This window comes from Procambarus clarkii, chromosome 93 (genome assembly GCF_040958095.1).
Source record: "Procambarus clarkii isolate CNS0578487 chromosome 93, FALCON_Pclarkii_2.0, whole genome shotgun sequence".
In the NCBI taxonomy this organism is placed as follows: Eukaryota; Metazoa; Arthropoda; class Malacostraca; order Decapoda; family Cambaridae; genus Procambarus; species Procambarus clarkii.
In genome coordinates this window covers 2,590,347-2,608,018 of record NC_091242.1, presented here as the reverse complement: position 1 = coordinate 2,608,018, position 17,672 = coordinate 2,590,347, and the positions used below count along the sequence as shown (strand labels likewise).

General features: G+C 48.5%; 2 protein-coding genes across 3 annotated transcripts in view; both read right to left on the bottom strand.

Moving 5' to 3' along the window:
* Positions 1-976: 976 nt before the first annotated feature.
* LOC138359802 (uncharacterized) lies at positions 977-7,645 on the bottom strand. The gene is made up of 2 exons (XM_069319507.1): positions 7,533-7,645; positions 977-2,309 (listed from the first exon to the last, which is right to left on the bottom strand). The coding sequence occupies exons 1-2, from the start codon at positions 7,643-7,645 to the stop codon at positions 977-979; spliced, it is 1,446 nt and encodes a 481-aa protein (XP_069175608.1).
* A 5,726-nt stretch (positions 7,646-13,371) lies between these two features.
* Positions 13,372-17,672, bottom strand: part of LOC123746832 (uncharacterized) — a 35,419-nt gene continuing 31,118 nt past the window's right edge. The window contains exon 6 of one of the 2 annotated variants that reach the window (XM_045728625.2): positions 13,372-13,698. In XM_045728625.2, the coding sequence (XP_045584581.2) occupies positions 13,668-13,698 (31 nt within the window). In that variant the 3' untranslated portion in view covers positions 13,372-13,667. The remainder of the gene's footprint in view (positions 13,699-17,672) is intronic. The other variant, XM_069319594.1, reaches the window with a different exon arrangement.

Sequence of the window (17,672 nt, the reverse complement as noted above, 5' to 3'; positions counted from 1 at the left end):
TGTTGACCGTAGTCGCTTGCATCGACGTGCTCACCTTAATTGTTCTTGATGGTGATGATGGTGCTTGTAATTGTATAGGTGGCGATGATAGTGGTGGTGATAGTGGTGGTGATAGTGGTGGTGACAGTGATGGTGAATATGGTGGTAGTAGAGGTGATGGTGGTGGTGGTGGTGGTAGAGGTGATGGTGATGAAGGGGAGGAAAATGTCATGTGGAAGGTGATGGTACTAATGACAATTTGGATGATGAGTGTTTGATGGTGATTGTATCATATCATTATCATCACTATCATCATCCTTACCATTATCATGATCACAATCATCACCATCATTATCACAATCACTATCATGAGCACCATTACCACCATCTCAACCACCCCTACCATTACCACCATTCTCATCATCACTATTACCACCATCATAACCATCACAACCATTACCATTATCACCATCACTACCACCACCATCAACACTCCCATTACCATCACTATCATCACGGCTCGTGACGTGTTTACCCCAAGTATAACAAGCACTCATGATGAACTCTATTTCTCAAAAGCGTTTGGTAAAATAAATATGTTGTTGATGAGTATATTCATCCCTAAATGACTTAATATCTCTCTGTCTGTCTGTCTGTCTGTCTGTCCCTCTATCTCTCTCTCTCTCTCTCTCTGTCTGACTGTCTGTCTGACCCTCTCTGTCTCTCTGTCTGTCTCTCTCTGTCTGTCTCTCTCTCTCTCTCTCTCTCTCTCTCTCTCTCTCTCTCTCCAGTTAGCGAGCCTGCAGCCTTTCCTTCCTATAGTTCATGTTAAGCCTTACCCTACTAGTTTCCCCTGGAACACTGCGTACCAATTGGTTTACAGCCAGGTCCCAAATTACTGCTGGGTGTCCAGCGGAGAACACAGGTAAGGTTCGGTGCCCAGTCGATCTTCCCTTTTCAGGGGCTCGATCCTGACGGAAATTTCTCTATTTACTGCTTAGTACAGGCATCGGACTGGCATAATTATTTCACTGTGGGCGTGTGAGGGCGGGTGAGCCATGGCGTGGGCGTGTGAGGCAGCCGTGGGCGTGTGAGGGCGGACGTGGGCGTGTGAGGGCGGGCGAGCCATGGCGTGGGCGTGTGAGGCAGCCGTGGGCGTGTGAGGGCGGACGTGGGCGTGTGAGGGCGGGCGAGCCATGGCGTGGGCGTGTGAGGGCGGGCGAGCCATAGCGTGGGCGTGTGAGGGCGGGCGAGCCATGGCGTGGGCGTGTGAGGGCGGGCGAGCCATAGCGTGGGCGTGTGAGGGCGGGCGAGCCATGGCGTGGGCGTGTGAGGGCGGGCGAGCCATAGCGTGGGCGTGTGAGGGCGGGCGAGCCATGGCGTGGGCGTGTGAGGGCGGGCGAGCCATGGCGTGGGCGTGTGAGGGCGGGCGAGCCATGGCGTGGGCGTGTGAGGGCGGGCGAGCCATGGCGTGGGCGTGTGAGGGCGGGCGAGCCATGGCGTGGGCGTGTGAGGGCGGGCGAGCCTTGGCGTGGGCGTGTGAGGGCGGGCGAGCCATGGCGTGGGCGTATGAGGCAGCCGTGGGCGTGTGAGGGCGGGCGTTGGCGTGTGAGGGCGGGCGTTGGCGTGTGAGGGCGGGTGAGCCATGGCGTGGGCGTGTGAGGGCGGGCGTGGGCGTGTGAGGGCGGGCGTGGGCGTGTGAGGGCGGGCTTGGGCGTGTGAGGGCGGGCGTGGGCGTGTGAGGGCGGGCGTGGGCGTGTGAGGGCGGGCGTGGGCGTGTGAGGGCGGGCGTGGGCGTATGAGGGCGGGCGTTGGCGTGTGAGGGCGGGCGTTGGCGTGTGAGCCATGGCGTGGGCGTGTGAGGGCAGCCGTCCGTGGGCGTGTGAGGGCGGGCGTGGGCGTGTGAGGGCGGGCGTGGGCGTGTGAGGGCAGCCGTGGGCGTGTGAGGGCGGGCGTGGGCGAGTGAGGGCGGGCGTGGGCGTGTGAGGGCGGGCGTGGGCGTGTGAGGGCGGGCGTGGGCGTGTGAGGGCGGGCGTGGGCGTATGAGGGCGGGCGTTGGCGTGTGAGGGCGGGCGTTGGCGTGTGAGGGCAGCCGTCCGTGGGCGTGTGAGGGCAGCCGTCCGTGGGCGTGTGAGGGCGGGCGTGGGCGTGTGAGGGCGGGCGTGGGCGTGTGAGGGCAGCCGTGGGCGTGTGAGGGCGGGCGTGGGCGAGTGAGGGCGGGCGTGGGCGTGTGAGGGCGGGCGTGGGCGTGTGAGGGCGGGCGTGGGCGTGTGGGCGTGCAGAACACCTCGCCACTGGCACCGGCTTTGACTCCAGGATTGTGTCGCCACCTGCGGTGTTCTCACTATTTTTATGTTTCTTTTTCCCGTTTTCATTCTTTTACTGCACAATATTTATATTTTTTACTGTTAGAAGGTGGCGAGGGGCTGGGCACGGCACCTGTGTCATGTTAGGTGGCGAGGGGCTGGGCACAGGCACCTGTGTCATGTTAGGTGGTGAGGGGCTGGGCACGGGCACCTGTGTCATGTTAGGTGGCGAGGGGCTGGGCACGGCACCTGTGTCATGTTAGGTGGCGAGGGGCTGGGCACGGGCACCTGTGTCATGTTAGGTGGTGAGGGGCTGGGCACGGCACCTGTGTCATGTTAGGTGGTGAGGGGCTGGGCACGGGCACCTGTGTCATGTTAGGTGGTGAGGGGCTGGGCACGGCACCTGTGTCATGTTAGGTGGCGAGGGGCTGGGCACAGGCACCTGTGTCATGTTAGGTGGTGAGGGGCTGGGCACGGCACCTGTGTCATGTTAGGTGGCGAGGGGCTGGGCACGGGCACCTGTGTCATGTTAGGTGGCGAGGGGCTGGGCACGGGCACCTGTGTCATGTTAGGTGGCGAGGGGCTGGGCACGGCACCTGTGTCATGTTAGGTGGCGAGGGGCTGGGCACGGGCACCTGTGTCATGTTAGGTGGTGAGGGGCTGGGCACGGGCACCTGTGTCATGTTAGGTGGTGAGGGGCTGGGCACGGGCACCTGTGTCATGTTAGGTGGTGAGGGGCTGGGCACGGGCACCTGTGTCATGTTAGGTGGTGAGGGGCTGGGCACGGGCACCTGTGTCATGTTAGGTGGCGAGGGGCTGGGCACGGCACCTGTGTCATGTTAGGTGGTGAGGGGCTGGGCACGGGCACCTGTGTCATGTTAGGTGGTGAGGGGCTGGGCACGGCACCTGTCATGTTAGGTGGCGAGGGGCTGGGCACGGGCACCTGTGTCATGTTAGGTGGTGAGGGGCTGGGCACGGCACCTGTGTCATGTTAGGTGGCGAGGGGCTGGGCACGGCACCTGTGTCATTTTAGGTGGTGAGGGGCTGGGCACGGGCACATGTGTCATGTTAGGTGGTGAGGGGCTGGGCACGGCACCTGTGTCATGTTAGGTGGTGAGGGGCTGGGCACGGCACCTGTGTCATGTTAGGTGGTGAGGGGCTGGGCACGGGCACCTGTGTCATGTTAGGTGGTGAGGGGCTGGGCACGGGTACCTCTGTCGTGTTAGGTGGCGAGGGGCTGGGCACGGCAACTGTGTCATGTTAGGTGGTGAGGGGCTGGGCACGGGCACCTGTGTCATGTTAGGTGGTGAGGGGCTGGGCACGGCACCTGTCATGTTAGGTGGCGAGGGGCTGGGCACGGGCAGCTGTGTCATGTTAGGTGGTGAGGGGCTGGGCACGGCACCTGTGTCATGTTAGGTGGCGAGGGGCTGGGCACGGCACCTGTGTCATGTTAGGTGGTGAGGGGCTGGGCACGGGCACATGTGTCATGTTAGGTGGTGAGGGGCTGGGCACGGCACCTGTGTCATGTTAGGTGGTGAGGGGCTGGGCACGGCACCTGTGTCATGTTAGGTGGTGAGGGGCTGGGCACGGGCACATGTGTCATGTTAGGTGGTGAGGGGCTGGGCACGGGCACCTGTGTCATGTTAGGTGGTGAGGGGCTGGGCACGGGCACATGTGTCATGTTAGGTGGTGAGGGGCTGGGCACGGGCACCTGTGTCATGTTAGGTGGCGAGGGGCTGGGCACGGCACCTGTGTCATGTTAGGTGGTGAGGGGCTGGGCACGGCACCTGTGTCATGTTAGGTGGTGAGGGGCTGGGCACGGGCACATGTGTCATGTTAGGTGGCGAGGGGCTGGGCACGGCACCTGTGTCATGTTAGGTGGTGAGGGGCTGGGCACGGCACCTGTGTCATGTTAGGTGGTGAGGGGCTGGGCACGGCACCTGTGTCATGTTAGGTGGTGAAGGGCTGGGTACGGCACCTGTGTCATGTTAGGTGGTGAGGGGCTGGGCACGGCACCTGTGTCATGTTAGGTGGTGAGGGGCTGGGCACGGGCACCTCTGTCGTGTTAGTTGGTGCGGGGCTGGGCACGGGCACCTGTCATGTTAGTTGGTGAGGGGCTGGGCACGGGCACCTGTGTCATGTTAGGTGGTGAGGGGCTGGGCACGGGCACCTGTGTCATGTTAGTTGGTGAGGGGCTGGGCACGGGCACCTGTGTCATGTTAGTTGGTGAGGGGCTGGGCACGGGCACTTCTGTCGTGTTAGTTGGTGAGGGGCTGGGCACGGGCACTTCTGTCGTGTTAGTTGGTGCGGGGCTGGGCACGGGCACTTCTGTCGTGTTAGTTGGTGAGGGGCTGGGCACGGGCACTTCTGTCGTGTTAGTTGGTGAGGGGCTGGGCACGGGCACTTCTGTCGTGTTAGTTGGTGAGGGGCTGGGCACGGGCACCTGTGTCATGTTAGTTGGTGAGGGGCTGGGCACGGGCACTTCTGTCGTGTTAGTTGGTGCGGGGCTGGGCACGGGCACCTCTGTCGTGTTAGTTGGTGCGGGGCTGGGCACGGGCACCTCTGTCATGCACAACGGAAGGCATGGGGAGAGAGGGAGGGAAGGAAAGAGTAGAGAGGAAGATTAAGGGTGTGAATGAGAGTGACAAAGGAAGTGAGAGAGGAAGTACGGTGAGTACACTCTAGGGGGGGGGAGGGGGGTGTAGAGGGGAAGCACAGGAATAAGATAATGAGGGTGAGGGAAGGTGAGGTAGCGGGGGAGGGATAAGATAATGAGAGGTGGAGGAGGAGGATGAGGCTGGTAATGAAAGACCAGATGCTGTGTGGGAATATTGCGACCATGACTGGTAATGTTCAGCCTGGCTCGGCAACTTGCATGGTAATTACCACCGGTATCACCACCATCATGACACCATTACCATATTATATACCTCAGCCTATACAATATAATAAGTAATACCTCTTCTCGAATAACACAGAGCATCTTGACGTCAACAACCCCCAACGGTCAAAATATGATGTTCTGTAAATATAGAGGATCACAAACAATCAAGCTATCTATGTGTGGGTCTACTGGTTAGGTTCGGGCAATTTAATACATCATTTTTATGACGGTGGGACAGAGAGATGGTCGACAGTAATGACCATGGCATCAATTGGTGTATTCTGGACTCATTTGATAGCCATGACTGATGACCAATGACAGACAATTGATATGCCAAAAAGCAAATTTATAACAAGATGGGTCGTGATGATAACAGCCTAACTGGGTCAAACTTTAAGGGCAATACGGTGTGCATGAAATGTTTTCAGCAGAGGTAATTTTTATGCCGATTTTTGTGTCATCTGCAAAGGACGACACGAAGCTGTGTTGGTGAGGGGCTGGGCACGGGCACCTGTCATGTTAGTTGGTGAGGGGCTGGGCACGGGTACCTCTGTCATGTTAGTTGGCGAGGGGGCTGGGCACGGGTACCTCTGTCATGTTAGTTGGTGAGGGGGCTGGGCACGGGCACATCTGTCATGTTAGTTGGCGAGGGGCTGGGCACGGGCACCTCTGTCATGTTAGTTGGTGAGGGGCTGGGCACGGCACCTCTGTCATTCCCATTTATACAGGGAACACGGTCTATACAGGTAATAAACAGTGAACCAACTAATATACAGACCTCCTGTGAGGTCACACGAACCCCTCACTGTCATCACGCCCCAGACACAGAGCCTGGTCACTATTCGTCACCAATTAATAAGCTGGTAGGTTGTCAAATGAATTATTAACGTGTAAGCCAAACTGGGACAGGAGAGTGACACTGGTGGAGTAGTATATCACAACGACACAGACATCACACTGATATGAACAATGTCTGAAATTAATTTGTAGTGGAGAAACATATTCCTGGGAAGTTTTTAGTTTCCCTACCGACCCTCTCTCACTCTCTCTCTCTCTCTCTCTCTCTCTCTCTCTCTCTCTCTCTCTCTCTCGCTCTCTCTCTCTCTCTCTCTCTCTCTCTCTCTCTCTCTCTCTCTCTCTATCTCTCTCTCTCTCTCTCTCTCTCTCTCTCTCTCTCTCTCTCTCTCTCTCTCTCTCTCTCTCTCTCTCTCTCTCTCTCAATCGCTCTCTCTCGCTCTCTCTCGCTCTCTCTCGCTCTCTCTCCCTCTCTCTCCCTCCCTCTCTCTCTCTCTCTCTCTCTCTCTCTCTCTCTCTCTCTCTCTCTCTCTCTCTCTCTCTCTCTCTCTCTCTCTCTCTCTCTCTCGCTCTCTCTCCCTCTCTCTCCCTCCCTCTCTCTCTCTCTCTCTCTCTCTCTCTCTCTCTCTCTCTCTCTCTCTCTCTCTCTCTCTCTCTCCCACTCTCTCTCTCCCTCACACTCTTGTCTCTCCCAAGTTGTGTAACTGAGCCAAAACTTGAGGCGGGAACTTCAAGAAGTAAAACAACGAAGAGGACAATATTGTCTTGGAGTAAGTCAAACCAAAATTAAGTGGCTTTAAACATCTTGGCCAAAGTTAAAATAGAAGATCAAACAACTTAAGTTGTATCAGTATCAATGATATCAGTTAAAAATGATTATATACACCAAATGCTAATATATACAATAATGTTAATTTATATGAGGGAAAATATCGATCTTGAATGTCTTTTATGAAGGAAATATATTAAAAATATACGCGAAGTACTTATGAAACTGTGGAAAACTTTCCAGTTAAGATGACAAGTAAATGTGTTAAAGAGTTATTTACTCTTGCTCTTTGTACTCTATGTGTCTCCCACCTATACTATGTGTCCTCCTCAGGGAGGACACGTCCTGAATGTGTCCTCCACCCCAGGACACACTAAGGGAGACCACAACACACTCAGGGAGACGACAGCACACTCAACTCTCCCCAAGACACACTCAAGGACACGTCCTGAGTGTGTCCTCCACCCCAGGACACACTCAGGGAGACCACAACACACTCTACTCTCCTCCAAGACACACTCAGGGAGTCGAATGGGGAGGAAGGCAAGGAGTGGGAAGGAAGGAAGAGTGGGGGAGAGAGGCAAGATTATTATCTTTTCCTCCCTTTATTCCTTTCCCCTGATATCCTACCTACTATCTTTCCTTCTCCGTATATCTTCTTGTTTCTTTCCACTATTCTCGCCTCAATTTCCTCTCCTCTGACCTCTCCCTTTCTTCCTCTCCCACTCTCCCTCATGACATCCTTATTTCCTCCTCACTCATCCTCCCACTCATCCATCTCCCCTTTGTCTAGGCTGACCCAACTGCCTGCTCTGTAATCACCCCGTCTGTGTCCCATATGGTCACCATGGCAACATCTCCACATACCGTGACCATACTCATCAGTCTGACTTCATACATTGCAACAAGCATGACGTATGTTCAGTTTTTTCTGCGTATAACTGGTGTATGTGCGCATATGTTGAGTGTTGTATGTTGCTGGGGATATATATACATCTGCTACATATGGCAAGACTAAACTATCATAAGGGAGAGGAGAAAATTTGGTGTTTGTTAAAAGATAAAAGTCTTGTAATAATTCCTTTTAGGCCAATTCCTTCTTTATCATACATGTACGGTCTTGTTAATACTCATCATCTTAACGATCCAGTCAGGCCTATAATTAGTTTCGTAGGTTCTGGTTATATAAATTGTTTTAAAAAGGGCTGGTCCAAATGAATGTATCTGAGAAAATACCATTTTATACCATTTATATACCATTTAGAATGTGCCATTAGAGTGGGCAGCAGCCTGGACAAGCTTAGCATGAGGATGGATTAGTAACAAGGCGATTAAAGAGAGATTTAGAACAATATAAAGATCCAGGTTAATCCTGTGTCTATCAATCAGTTCACGAGACAAAGATTGAGCACAAAGTCATCACTGAAATTGAAAAAGATGCAAAGCAAAGCAACAACACTTGCAATCTTGAGTCGTTGCTTACGGCAGATGAAACCTGACCCCCTGGGTGCCACGGGACAGGCAGCCAGCTGGGTGTCAGGGGACAGGTAGCTAGCTGGGTGCCAGGGGACAGGTAGCCAGCTGGGTGCCAGGGGACAGGCGGCCCAGCTGGGCTAGGACAATATCATAACGATCCGTGCGGAAGTTTGCAATCTGGCCGGCAAATATATTGTGGAAGTGGTTAGTTCCGGATTATTGATTGACTGCTGACAGAGGGAGGGAGAGAGAGAGAGAGAGAGAGAGAGAGAGAGAGAGAGAGAGAGAGAGAGAGAGAGAGAGAGAGAGAGAGAGAGAGAGAGAGAGAGAGAGAGAGAGAGAGAGAGAGAATCTTACAATCACAACACAAGGTGATCAACAATCAACACCCTAGTTATAGTTGTCTTCCCAAGAACATAACTCCATCAGCTGTCGAACCATTTGGGCTCAACACGTTTATACACGAGAATGCCAGCCACATGAAGTCGTCCTCTAGTTCATCCTCTACATCATAGTTACTACTAAATTTAATTTATTCCTTACGCATACAAATATTTATCTCATAAAATAAATGAGTTTTTGGGATCAAGCTTCAGATGTGTTGATGTAGGGTAAGAGTTCTTAGCTTGCAGTTACATTAGAAGTAATGCAGACGAGGAGTCACAATAACGTGGCTGAAGTATTTTGATCCAACTACACACTAGAAAGTAAAGGGACGACGACGTTTCGGTCCGTCCTGGACCATTCTCAAGTCGATTTTCACAATCGACTTGAGACAACTACTGGAGAGCATAAAGAGAAATATTAGTTTTAACCGAGTAGATATATATGGGGTTATCTTGAGATGATTTCGGGGCTTAGCGTCCCCCCGCGGCCCGGTCCTCGACCAGGCCTCCACCCCCAGGAAGCAGCCCGTGACAGCTGACTAACACCCAGGTACCTATGTTACTGCTAGGTAACAGAGGCATAGGGTGAAAGAAACTTTGCCCATTGTTTCTCGCCGGCGTCCGGGATTGAACCCGGGACCACAAGATCACAAGTCCAGTGTGCTGTCCGCTATTCCTCTCTTCTCGAACTCATATCTTCAAAATGTTCTCTCAATAAATGGTCATTGAAGAAATCAAGTCCAGTAAGCAAATGAAATCTGGGGCCCTAGAGCCATTATAAATATATTTTCCAATTAAGGTGAGCACCCACACACCAGAACCTTGTAACACCTGGCTTCCTTGGGCCAGGTATAAGTACCAGAAGAAGCAGGACTTCAGCTCTTGGCTCCGACAATACATGAGGAAATTTGATGTTATTCTGAAGTTAAACTATCAAAAAAGACCAAATTGAAAATCCTCAGAAAAACTTTAAATCCATAAAAATTAACCGAAAAGGTGTCTATACAATTTACAATAATTATATTATCTCTGAGGTCTTATTGGATTTCCGGGACTATTTTGTTTGTTTATCTTTAGGTGATGGTGAAGGATAGTGACAATGATACCAGGATGGTGAAGGGTAGTGGTAGTAATACCAGGATGGTGAAGGGTAGTGGCAGTAATACCAGGATGGTGAAGGATAGTGGCAGTAAACCAGGATGGTGAAGGATAGTGGCAGTAATACCAGGATGGTGAAGGATAGTGACAATGATACCAGGATGGTGAAGGAGAGTTGCAGTGATGCAAGAATGGTGAGTCAATCCCGGGAAAACCCTCACCCTGGCGTGTTCCAGTGATGGTGATGATGATGGTGATATTGAGCAGGAGTGTGTGACGGATGCTGTGGTTCACATCACACACACACACACACACACACACACACACACACACACACACACACACACACACACACACACACACACACACACACACACACACACGCCCTCCCCACAAGGACTGTGATGGAGAGAATAGAAAGAAGAGAACCATATTCGTTGGCGCCAAGTTTATTAATTGCCTAAACGTTCTCATTTTTCTCTCCATCTTGTAAATATTGCTGAAGATATCACTGGTTATTATTACATTGATGGGAACATTTTGAGAGAACGAAGCATCAATAAATAGATGTTAATGCTTGACTGACCACTCCATGCGGAGCCTATGTACCAATATGAATATATTGATACATATTAATATATATTATATATTAATATATCGCAACTTAATACCCACCCAGGCTTCAACTATTTATGTTCACAACAAAAATATATAACCTATTATATATATATATATATATATATATATATATATATATATATATATATATATATATATATATATATATATATATAAACATTTTATTATTTAACCAAAACAGAAGATAAAACATATGACAGCCAGCAAGACATATGTAGAATCAAAGTCGATATCATCAAACGACGTGTATATTAATATATGCTTCAGCACACATAAAATTACATATAGTTCAGCGGCAAATTAATGTTTCCGATGAGGAGGGGAGGACACATACACAATGTATCACCACTCAAGTCCATGCTAAATGATACACTGAAGAGTCAGATCTTGTCATACAGACAGGGAGAGATTACCACCAAAGAACATGACTGTGTTCTAGCAATATCCAGTGAGACACTTTCACATTGCATTAATAAACATATGTCATTTATGATGCGTATTATACAGATGATCAACATATTTAAACTATAAACACTGACGGTGTAGAATTTTCTTACTGGTTGGACGCCGAAATACGGATTAATGATCAGTGATCCGGATTATTGATCTTTATAAGTGTGAGATTGTAAGTGTGTTGTCACTCACAAGTGTGTGACTTAAACGCCTCTGAATATACTGAATATCTTTAAACTCCCACAAAAAAACAGATACAAGCACAGATATAAAACACACTAATTTCACCATCGTAAAACACTTTCAACATAACGTCCCAAAGCGAAATAAGTGATATATAAAATCCATATAAGGTAAGAGTATAGGAGTGAGAGGCAGGCGCGCGCCGCACACCTCCACACACCAGCCCCGCCACGGGGACACTGGCTCCACCACGTGCAAACTCTGCAGTTTTAAATGACACACTTGGCTACCCCCGCACCGGCGAGTTGCCAGGCGCCACCAGGTACATGACATGATCATATATAATGGTACATGTCAGTTATATTGTATGGCATGAGGGAGGTACATATACATGGGTGGACATGTGGGTAAATAGGGGACATGCAGGTAAATAGGGGACATGCAGGTAAATAGGGGACATGCAGGTTAATAGCAAACATGCAGGTAAATAGGGGACATGCAGGTAAATAGGGGACATGCAGGTTAATAGGGGACATGCAGGTAAATAAGGAACATGCAGGTAAATAAGGGACATACAGGTTAATAGGGAACATACAGGTAAATAGGGAACATGCAGGTAAATAGGGAACATGCAAGTAAATAGGGAACATGCAGGTAAATAGGGAACATGCAGGAACACGCGAAATATGTGGAGCTGAGATACAAGGTAGGATTTCTCACCTAGTTGTGTTTGCGGGGGTTGAGCTCTGGCTCTTTGGTCCCCCCTCTCAACTGGTGTACAGATTCTTTAATGCATTCCTATAATGCATTCACTAGAACACTATATTGTTGAATGTGAAACCGTAAAAGATTTTAGACCTCCTGGCCTCTTGTACCACCAACTGTGTAACTATTTCATTGAATCAGGTGTACTGGACGACATCCTATTTATCCAAAATTTGCTTGTCCATTTTAAAAAAAATGAAGAACAATTTTACTCATATTATTTTTAAGTTGCATCTCTTATAAACCCATCCCTGTCCTTGTGTGGCAGTGCACAATAGAAAATTGTATTTACATATTGGTACATTGAAACGTGTATACTGTCTTATGTAGTTGATTGTAACCATGATATATATATATATATGTGCTTCAGCCTACAGTTTAGACCTATTGTCTTGTGTATGACCCTCTGTCCTGTGGTATTCACAGAACATAGTGCTGGTATTCACTGTAACAGTGAATACCAGCATTATCCTCACTTTAATAACATCTAATTGAATTCCTCAGATTAGGCAAAATTTTAATTCATTTTTGTCAATAAAGATGTTAATAAATAATAATTGGTGTCCTGTGTAGAGGCTCCTCAGTGATTAGAAGCGAGGCACGAACTCAGCTCTGTGGCCCCGGCTCCGTCATGGCATTCACGGGAAGGCATAAGACCAGAAACAGGAATCATGCATAAGTGACTGCCATTCAACACGAGGGCGAGGAACAGCACGTGTGAGAATGTAGTGTATCAGCTGACTGTTCGAGTAAGTAAACTGTTTTATTTCATACGCTGATGAAATAAATTTCATACGTAAATTTCATACGTGAGCCTGGTGGAGTCAATTATCCCACAATGTGTAAATATTTCTAAGTGTTTGTCTTTCATGGATAAAGAAAGTTTTGTTATGACACACACATGGTTGTGTCAATGAGCTCCTTCACCCTCATACCTGCCGGACCCATAAACAGGATCCATATTATACTAACACATATATAACACATTTTATGAATCGACACCTGTGATTCCCTGCTTCATCAGGCTCAGTCACACACGACCATTATCTGGCACAATTCACTCGGAATTCAGGACTATTGCTCTAGACATTTTACAATTGTTGATAACCACTGTCTGCCCTCCGGTCCCCTGCACGGCCGCCCACACACACACGCACTCTAAAGTCATTTCAGACACTGACCTACAGGCAAGATGTGGGGCTGAATTACAGGGAAGATCTGGGTGCAAGACAGAGCTACAGAGAAGGAATGAGTGTGGGAATGAGTTAAAGTGAAGGTGTGAGTATAAGGCAGTGGATGTAGGACTGAGTTACAGGAACTGAGTGTGAGGAATGAGTTACAGGCAGGATATGAGTGTTGAGCGGAGTTACAAGGAAGAGTGATGGAGTGATACCACTCTCTGGACCCCTGGGTTTGGTACTCCAATCCCTCTGCTTGCTATATTTGGTACCAATCGATACTTGGTCAACAGTAGAGGCCCAAGATGTGTGTGTGTGTACTCATCTAGTTGTGTTTGTGGAGGTTGAGCTTTGGCTCTTTGGTCCCGCCTCAGGATACACATTATTATTATTATTAACATCTTTATAGACAAAATAAATTACAATTTTGCCTAATCTGAGGATTTCGATTAAGTCTTATTAAAGTGAGGATAATACTGGTATTCCCTGTCACGCAGGACAGAGGGTCATACATAAGATAATAGGTCTAAACTGCAGGCGGAAGTACATATAGATGTATACATCATGGTTACAGTCAGTGAGGGCCTTCACTGTGTGTGGTGAAGCAGGGTACACAGAGGGCTCTCATGGTGAACAACAACAACGCCTTCTTGACACCATCTTCTGGACTCCTACTGAAACAAATCTCATCCAGTGACAACCGTTACTTCCTTAATGTTATGTTCTTACCTTAAATTCTTCCTTAATGTTGTGTTCTTACCTTAAATCGTAGGGCAGCGTGTCGCATCTGGAAGAGAGGGAGACATTCTTTTAATATTTTGATATTAATATACACTTAATGAGGGAGACACTATTCATATATATATATATATATATATATATATATATATATATATATATATATATATATATATATATATATATATATATATATATTAAAAAAACGAGGTAATGTCGAACATTTTCAAGATGAGTATGAATGACATACGATTGTGAAAAGTAAAATAGAAATATGGAAGGAAAAAAAAGATTGTGGAGAGAAGTATAGAGATGAGAGGCAATAGAAAAAACAAAGAATTACGAAGAGAGGAGACAGAGTTTAGAAGGAGGAGGGGGAAGATGGAAGGGGGGAGAAGGATGGAAGGAGGAAACTTCTATCTACAATATCTTCTATCAACAAAACCTTGAAATATTTAATAGTTCCGCCGTACATACGGACACGTAGCACATACATAGATAAAGTTTATACAAATATATATACGGTACATACATAAAAGGCATTAATTGTACAATTTATGTACAAAGTTAGGACACTGTGCATATTAATATCATGTATATACTGGTTCATAACACTTTCCAATGTGAAAATAGGGAAGAAGAGAGAGGGAGGAAGAGGGAGAGACAGGATTAAGAAAAGAGAGTCAGAGGGGAAAATATGCGGGTATTTTCCGAGGGAGAAAATCTTGTAACAATGTTGAAAAAACCATAACAGCCAATAGTGACTTAACGAGGGAAGGGGCGGACACACGTGGGAAAAGACATTAGGAAGGAAAGAGAGAGAAGAAAATGGAGAGAAAGAAGGAAAAGGGCGGCCGGGGGGGGGGCTAAAATAATGTAAATAAATGAAAGAAAACAAAGACACGAGGAATGGAGAAATATGACAATAACTAGAACGTATAATAAAGGGAAGAGAGGCGAACCAAATACAGGTGTAAAATGAAAGAGTAAATAAAAATGGAAAGAGTAGATAATAGAGAAATAAAGGGAATATACAGTAGAGAAATGGAGAAGAGAGACACAGGATATAATATGGCCGGAAAGAGGAAAGATAGCAGGACAGAGAGAAATTAGAGAGAGGAGCTATGGTAGAGAGAACAAGTAGTAAGTAATTATCAAAAGAAGGCACCAAACCGGGAAGGCTATGTAGCAGGTAGAGGGAACAAGAGACACAACGTATTAGAGGAGATGTTAAGGTCACCCTCCATTAGCAGGCGATAAGTCACAATAACGTGGCTAAAGTATGTTGACCAGACCACACACTAGAAGGTGAAGGGACGACGACGTTTCGGTTCGTCCTGGGTCATTCTCAAGTCACAATCGACTTGAGAATGGTCCAAGACGGACCGAAACGTCGTCGTCCCTTCACCTTCTAGTGTGTGGTCTGGTCAACCCCTTCATTACTGTTTCTGTGTGTTTTCTCCTACCACCCCCTTCCTTTTTGTGCTTTATTAGATATTTAAAGGTTACAAGATGTACAGTAGTTAATACAATGAGTGTTTAAAAGTTATGGATCTCTTGGAGCTCCTCCGCTTCCGGACAGGAACCGAGGACGCAGCAAGCGTTTTCTCTCTGGATCGCCACACAGAGGCGCTGAAACAAGAAACTGGCAGCCCTTGGGTCTCTGGTGATGTCAATGAGTCTGGAACCCAATTCCTTGAGAAATCCCAAGACGCTCCTGCCCCAGGGGTCCATGCGTCTCAGACGTTATGGGAACAAAGGTGTATTGATCTTTCAGTCGCCTGTACTGAGTTGGTTTTGCTGTTTCCCTGTGGTCGGCCGCCCCACCTGCTTGATCAGCACCGAGGTGTATGTAGGTGTCAGCCAGGGTGGATACACATGTGTATTGATGTTGACCTGACCACACACTAGAAGGTGAAGGGACGACGACGTTTCGGTCCGTCCTGGGTCATTCTCAAGGTCCAGGACTTGAGTCCTGGACCATTCCAGGTCCATAATCGAGTTGATAATGGTCCAGGACGGACCGAAACGTCGTCGTCCCTTCACCTTCTAGTGTGTGGTCTGGTCAACATACTTCAGCCACGTTATTGTGACTCATCGACTGCATGTGTAGTCTCGACCCCAGACAGCCAGGGGGGCTTCATGCACCTTAGCGTGTCCAGTACTATCACCATTAGGCCACAGCAGTCGTCAACATACAACATATATCAACGGGAAAAAACTTTAAGTCTGACAAAGCTGAGTTAAAAAAATATATGGGCATCAAGATTAGTAGGGATCTTAAGCCATGAAGATTATTTATACATTTACTAAATAAAGCAAATAGAATACTAGGATACATAAACACATGGTGTATCTTAACTGTATCTTACCCTTGTTAGACGCCATTAAGATTATGAGGTTCAGTTTTCGCCACCATACCATAGAATGGACACTAATTCTTTAGAAAATGTACATAGAATTGTTTCAAGACTTGGTTAACGAAAATATGAGTAATTGTGGTTGTAATAACTGTCTCCCAGTGGCTAATAGGCCAGCTACAGTTGCCTATGTTCTTATGACCTCGGCTCCCTCCCAACATATGAGGTCAACAACCCACTCAGGAGTGTTCTACTTACTCTAAGTCATCCCTGCTTCTTTTTCTCTGGCTCACCACCTCCGTCTTCGCCTGCTTCGCCTCGAGAAGCTTGAAGGTGTCGGATCTGGTTCGTCTGTGGTTCCTCAGTGCCCCCGGAGTCTGGCTACCTCCGGGGCGGTACAGGACTCCTGCTCCGTCTATCTTCTCGATGGTTCCGTTCAGCGCGAAGTCGGGAGAAAAAGAGGAGTTACTCTCCTTGGTCGAAGAGGAAGAAGATCCAGTTGGCGACGGAATGTAGAATTGACAACGAGATTTAATTTTGGACCCAGTTAAGTGACTGCTTGGGGACTTCTTGGTAGAGTCCTTTCCAGGAGATATTGGTGAAGAACTCGACTTGGGAGACGAGGAGGACCTGGAAGACCATTCGAAGGAGAACCTACTGTGGTCAATGTTTTTCCTGGTGCTGGGGGAGGGGCTGTGGTGAAGAGGAAAGTTAAGAGTTTTCCTTTTCTTGGAGTCCGACGGCGACGACGATTTGCGGGAGACGTGGGCAGTGGCTCCAGGGGAGCAGGGTGGGGATTTCTTGGAAGGCGACCGCAAGCCGTGGAAGTTGAAGACACGACTCAGCATCACCATGGCTGGGCTCTTGGGGCCTGACGAACCAGAGCTTCCTAGTGGGGAATGAATCGGGTCACTTTTGGCCGAATCAGGGCCGCTGTCTGAGAAGCGGTCAGAGCTGAGACGGGGAGATGAAAATGACCTGTGGACTGGGAGTCTCAGGGCCTGGTGAGGACCCTGAGGACCTTTGATTTTGCGACGCTCCTGGATGCTGTTTTTCCGCAGTCTGACTTCAGGTCCAACCTCAGCGGGTTCTTCAGAGATTGCTGCTGTCTCTCCATCCTCACTTATTTGTACGTTGCTCTCTCTCAGTATTCCATTATTCTCCATTTTACCGCTGGTCTTCGCGTTCATATCTTCTGGCCTCTCAGTATCTGCTTCTTGATTGTCTACATTTTCTGGTTCTTCTTGGTTGTAGTGTCCTAGTTGTTCTTCTCGTCTCCTAGTTTCCATCATATCCACCACATCCACGTTGGCACTCCCGTTTGTCTCGCTCGTCCCACGTTGATCCATCTCGACGTTATCCACCTCAGTCGTCAGTGCTTCCACAACAATATTATCTGTTTCCATGACGCCGCTGACGTCTGCGGCCTGACACCGCTGGTAACCGCAAGTCGCTGCCGGAAGCGTCTCCAAGCAGCTACATGGTCTTGTCTCCCTAATTTCCAGTTCGTCAGTCATAACCGGTTCTCTATAATATGTCTCACAATTATAGTATAGTACTCTCTTCGGGTACGAAAGAAGCTTTATCTTCCTTCTGAACAAATGTCCACGTTTATCTTCCCCTCTGTTGCTTATGATATCCAAAGAAAGACGTGTTTCTTTCC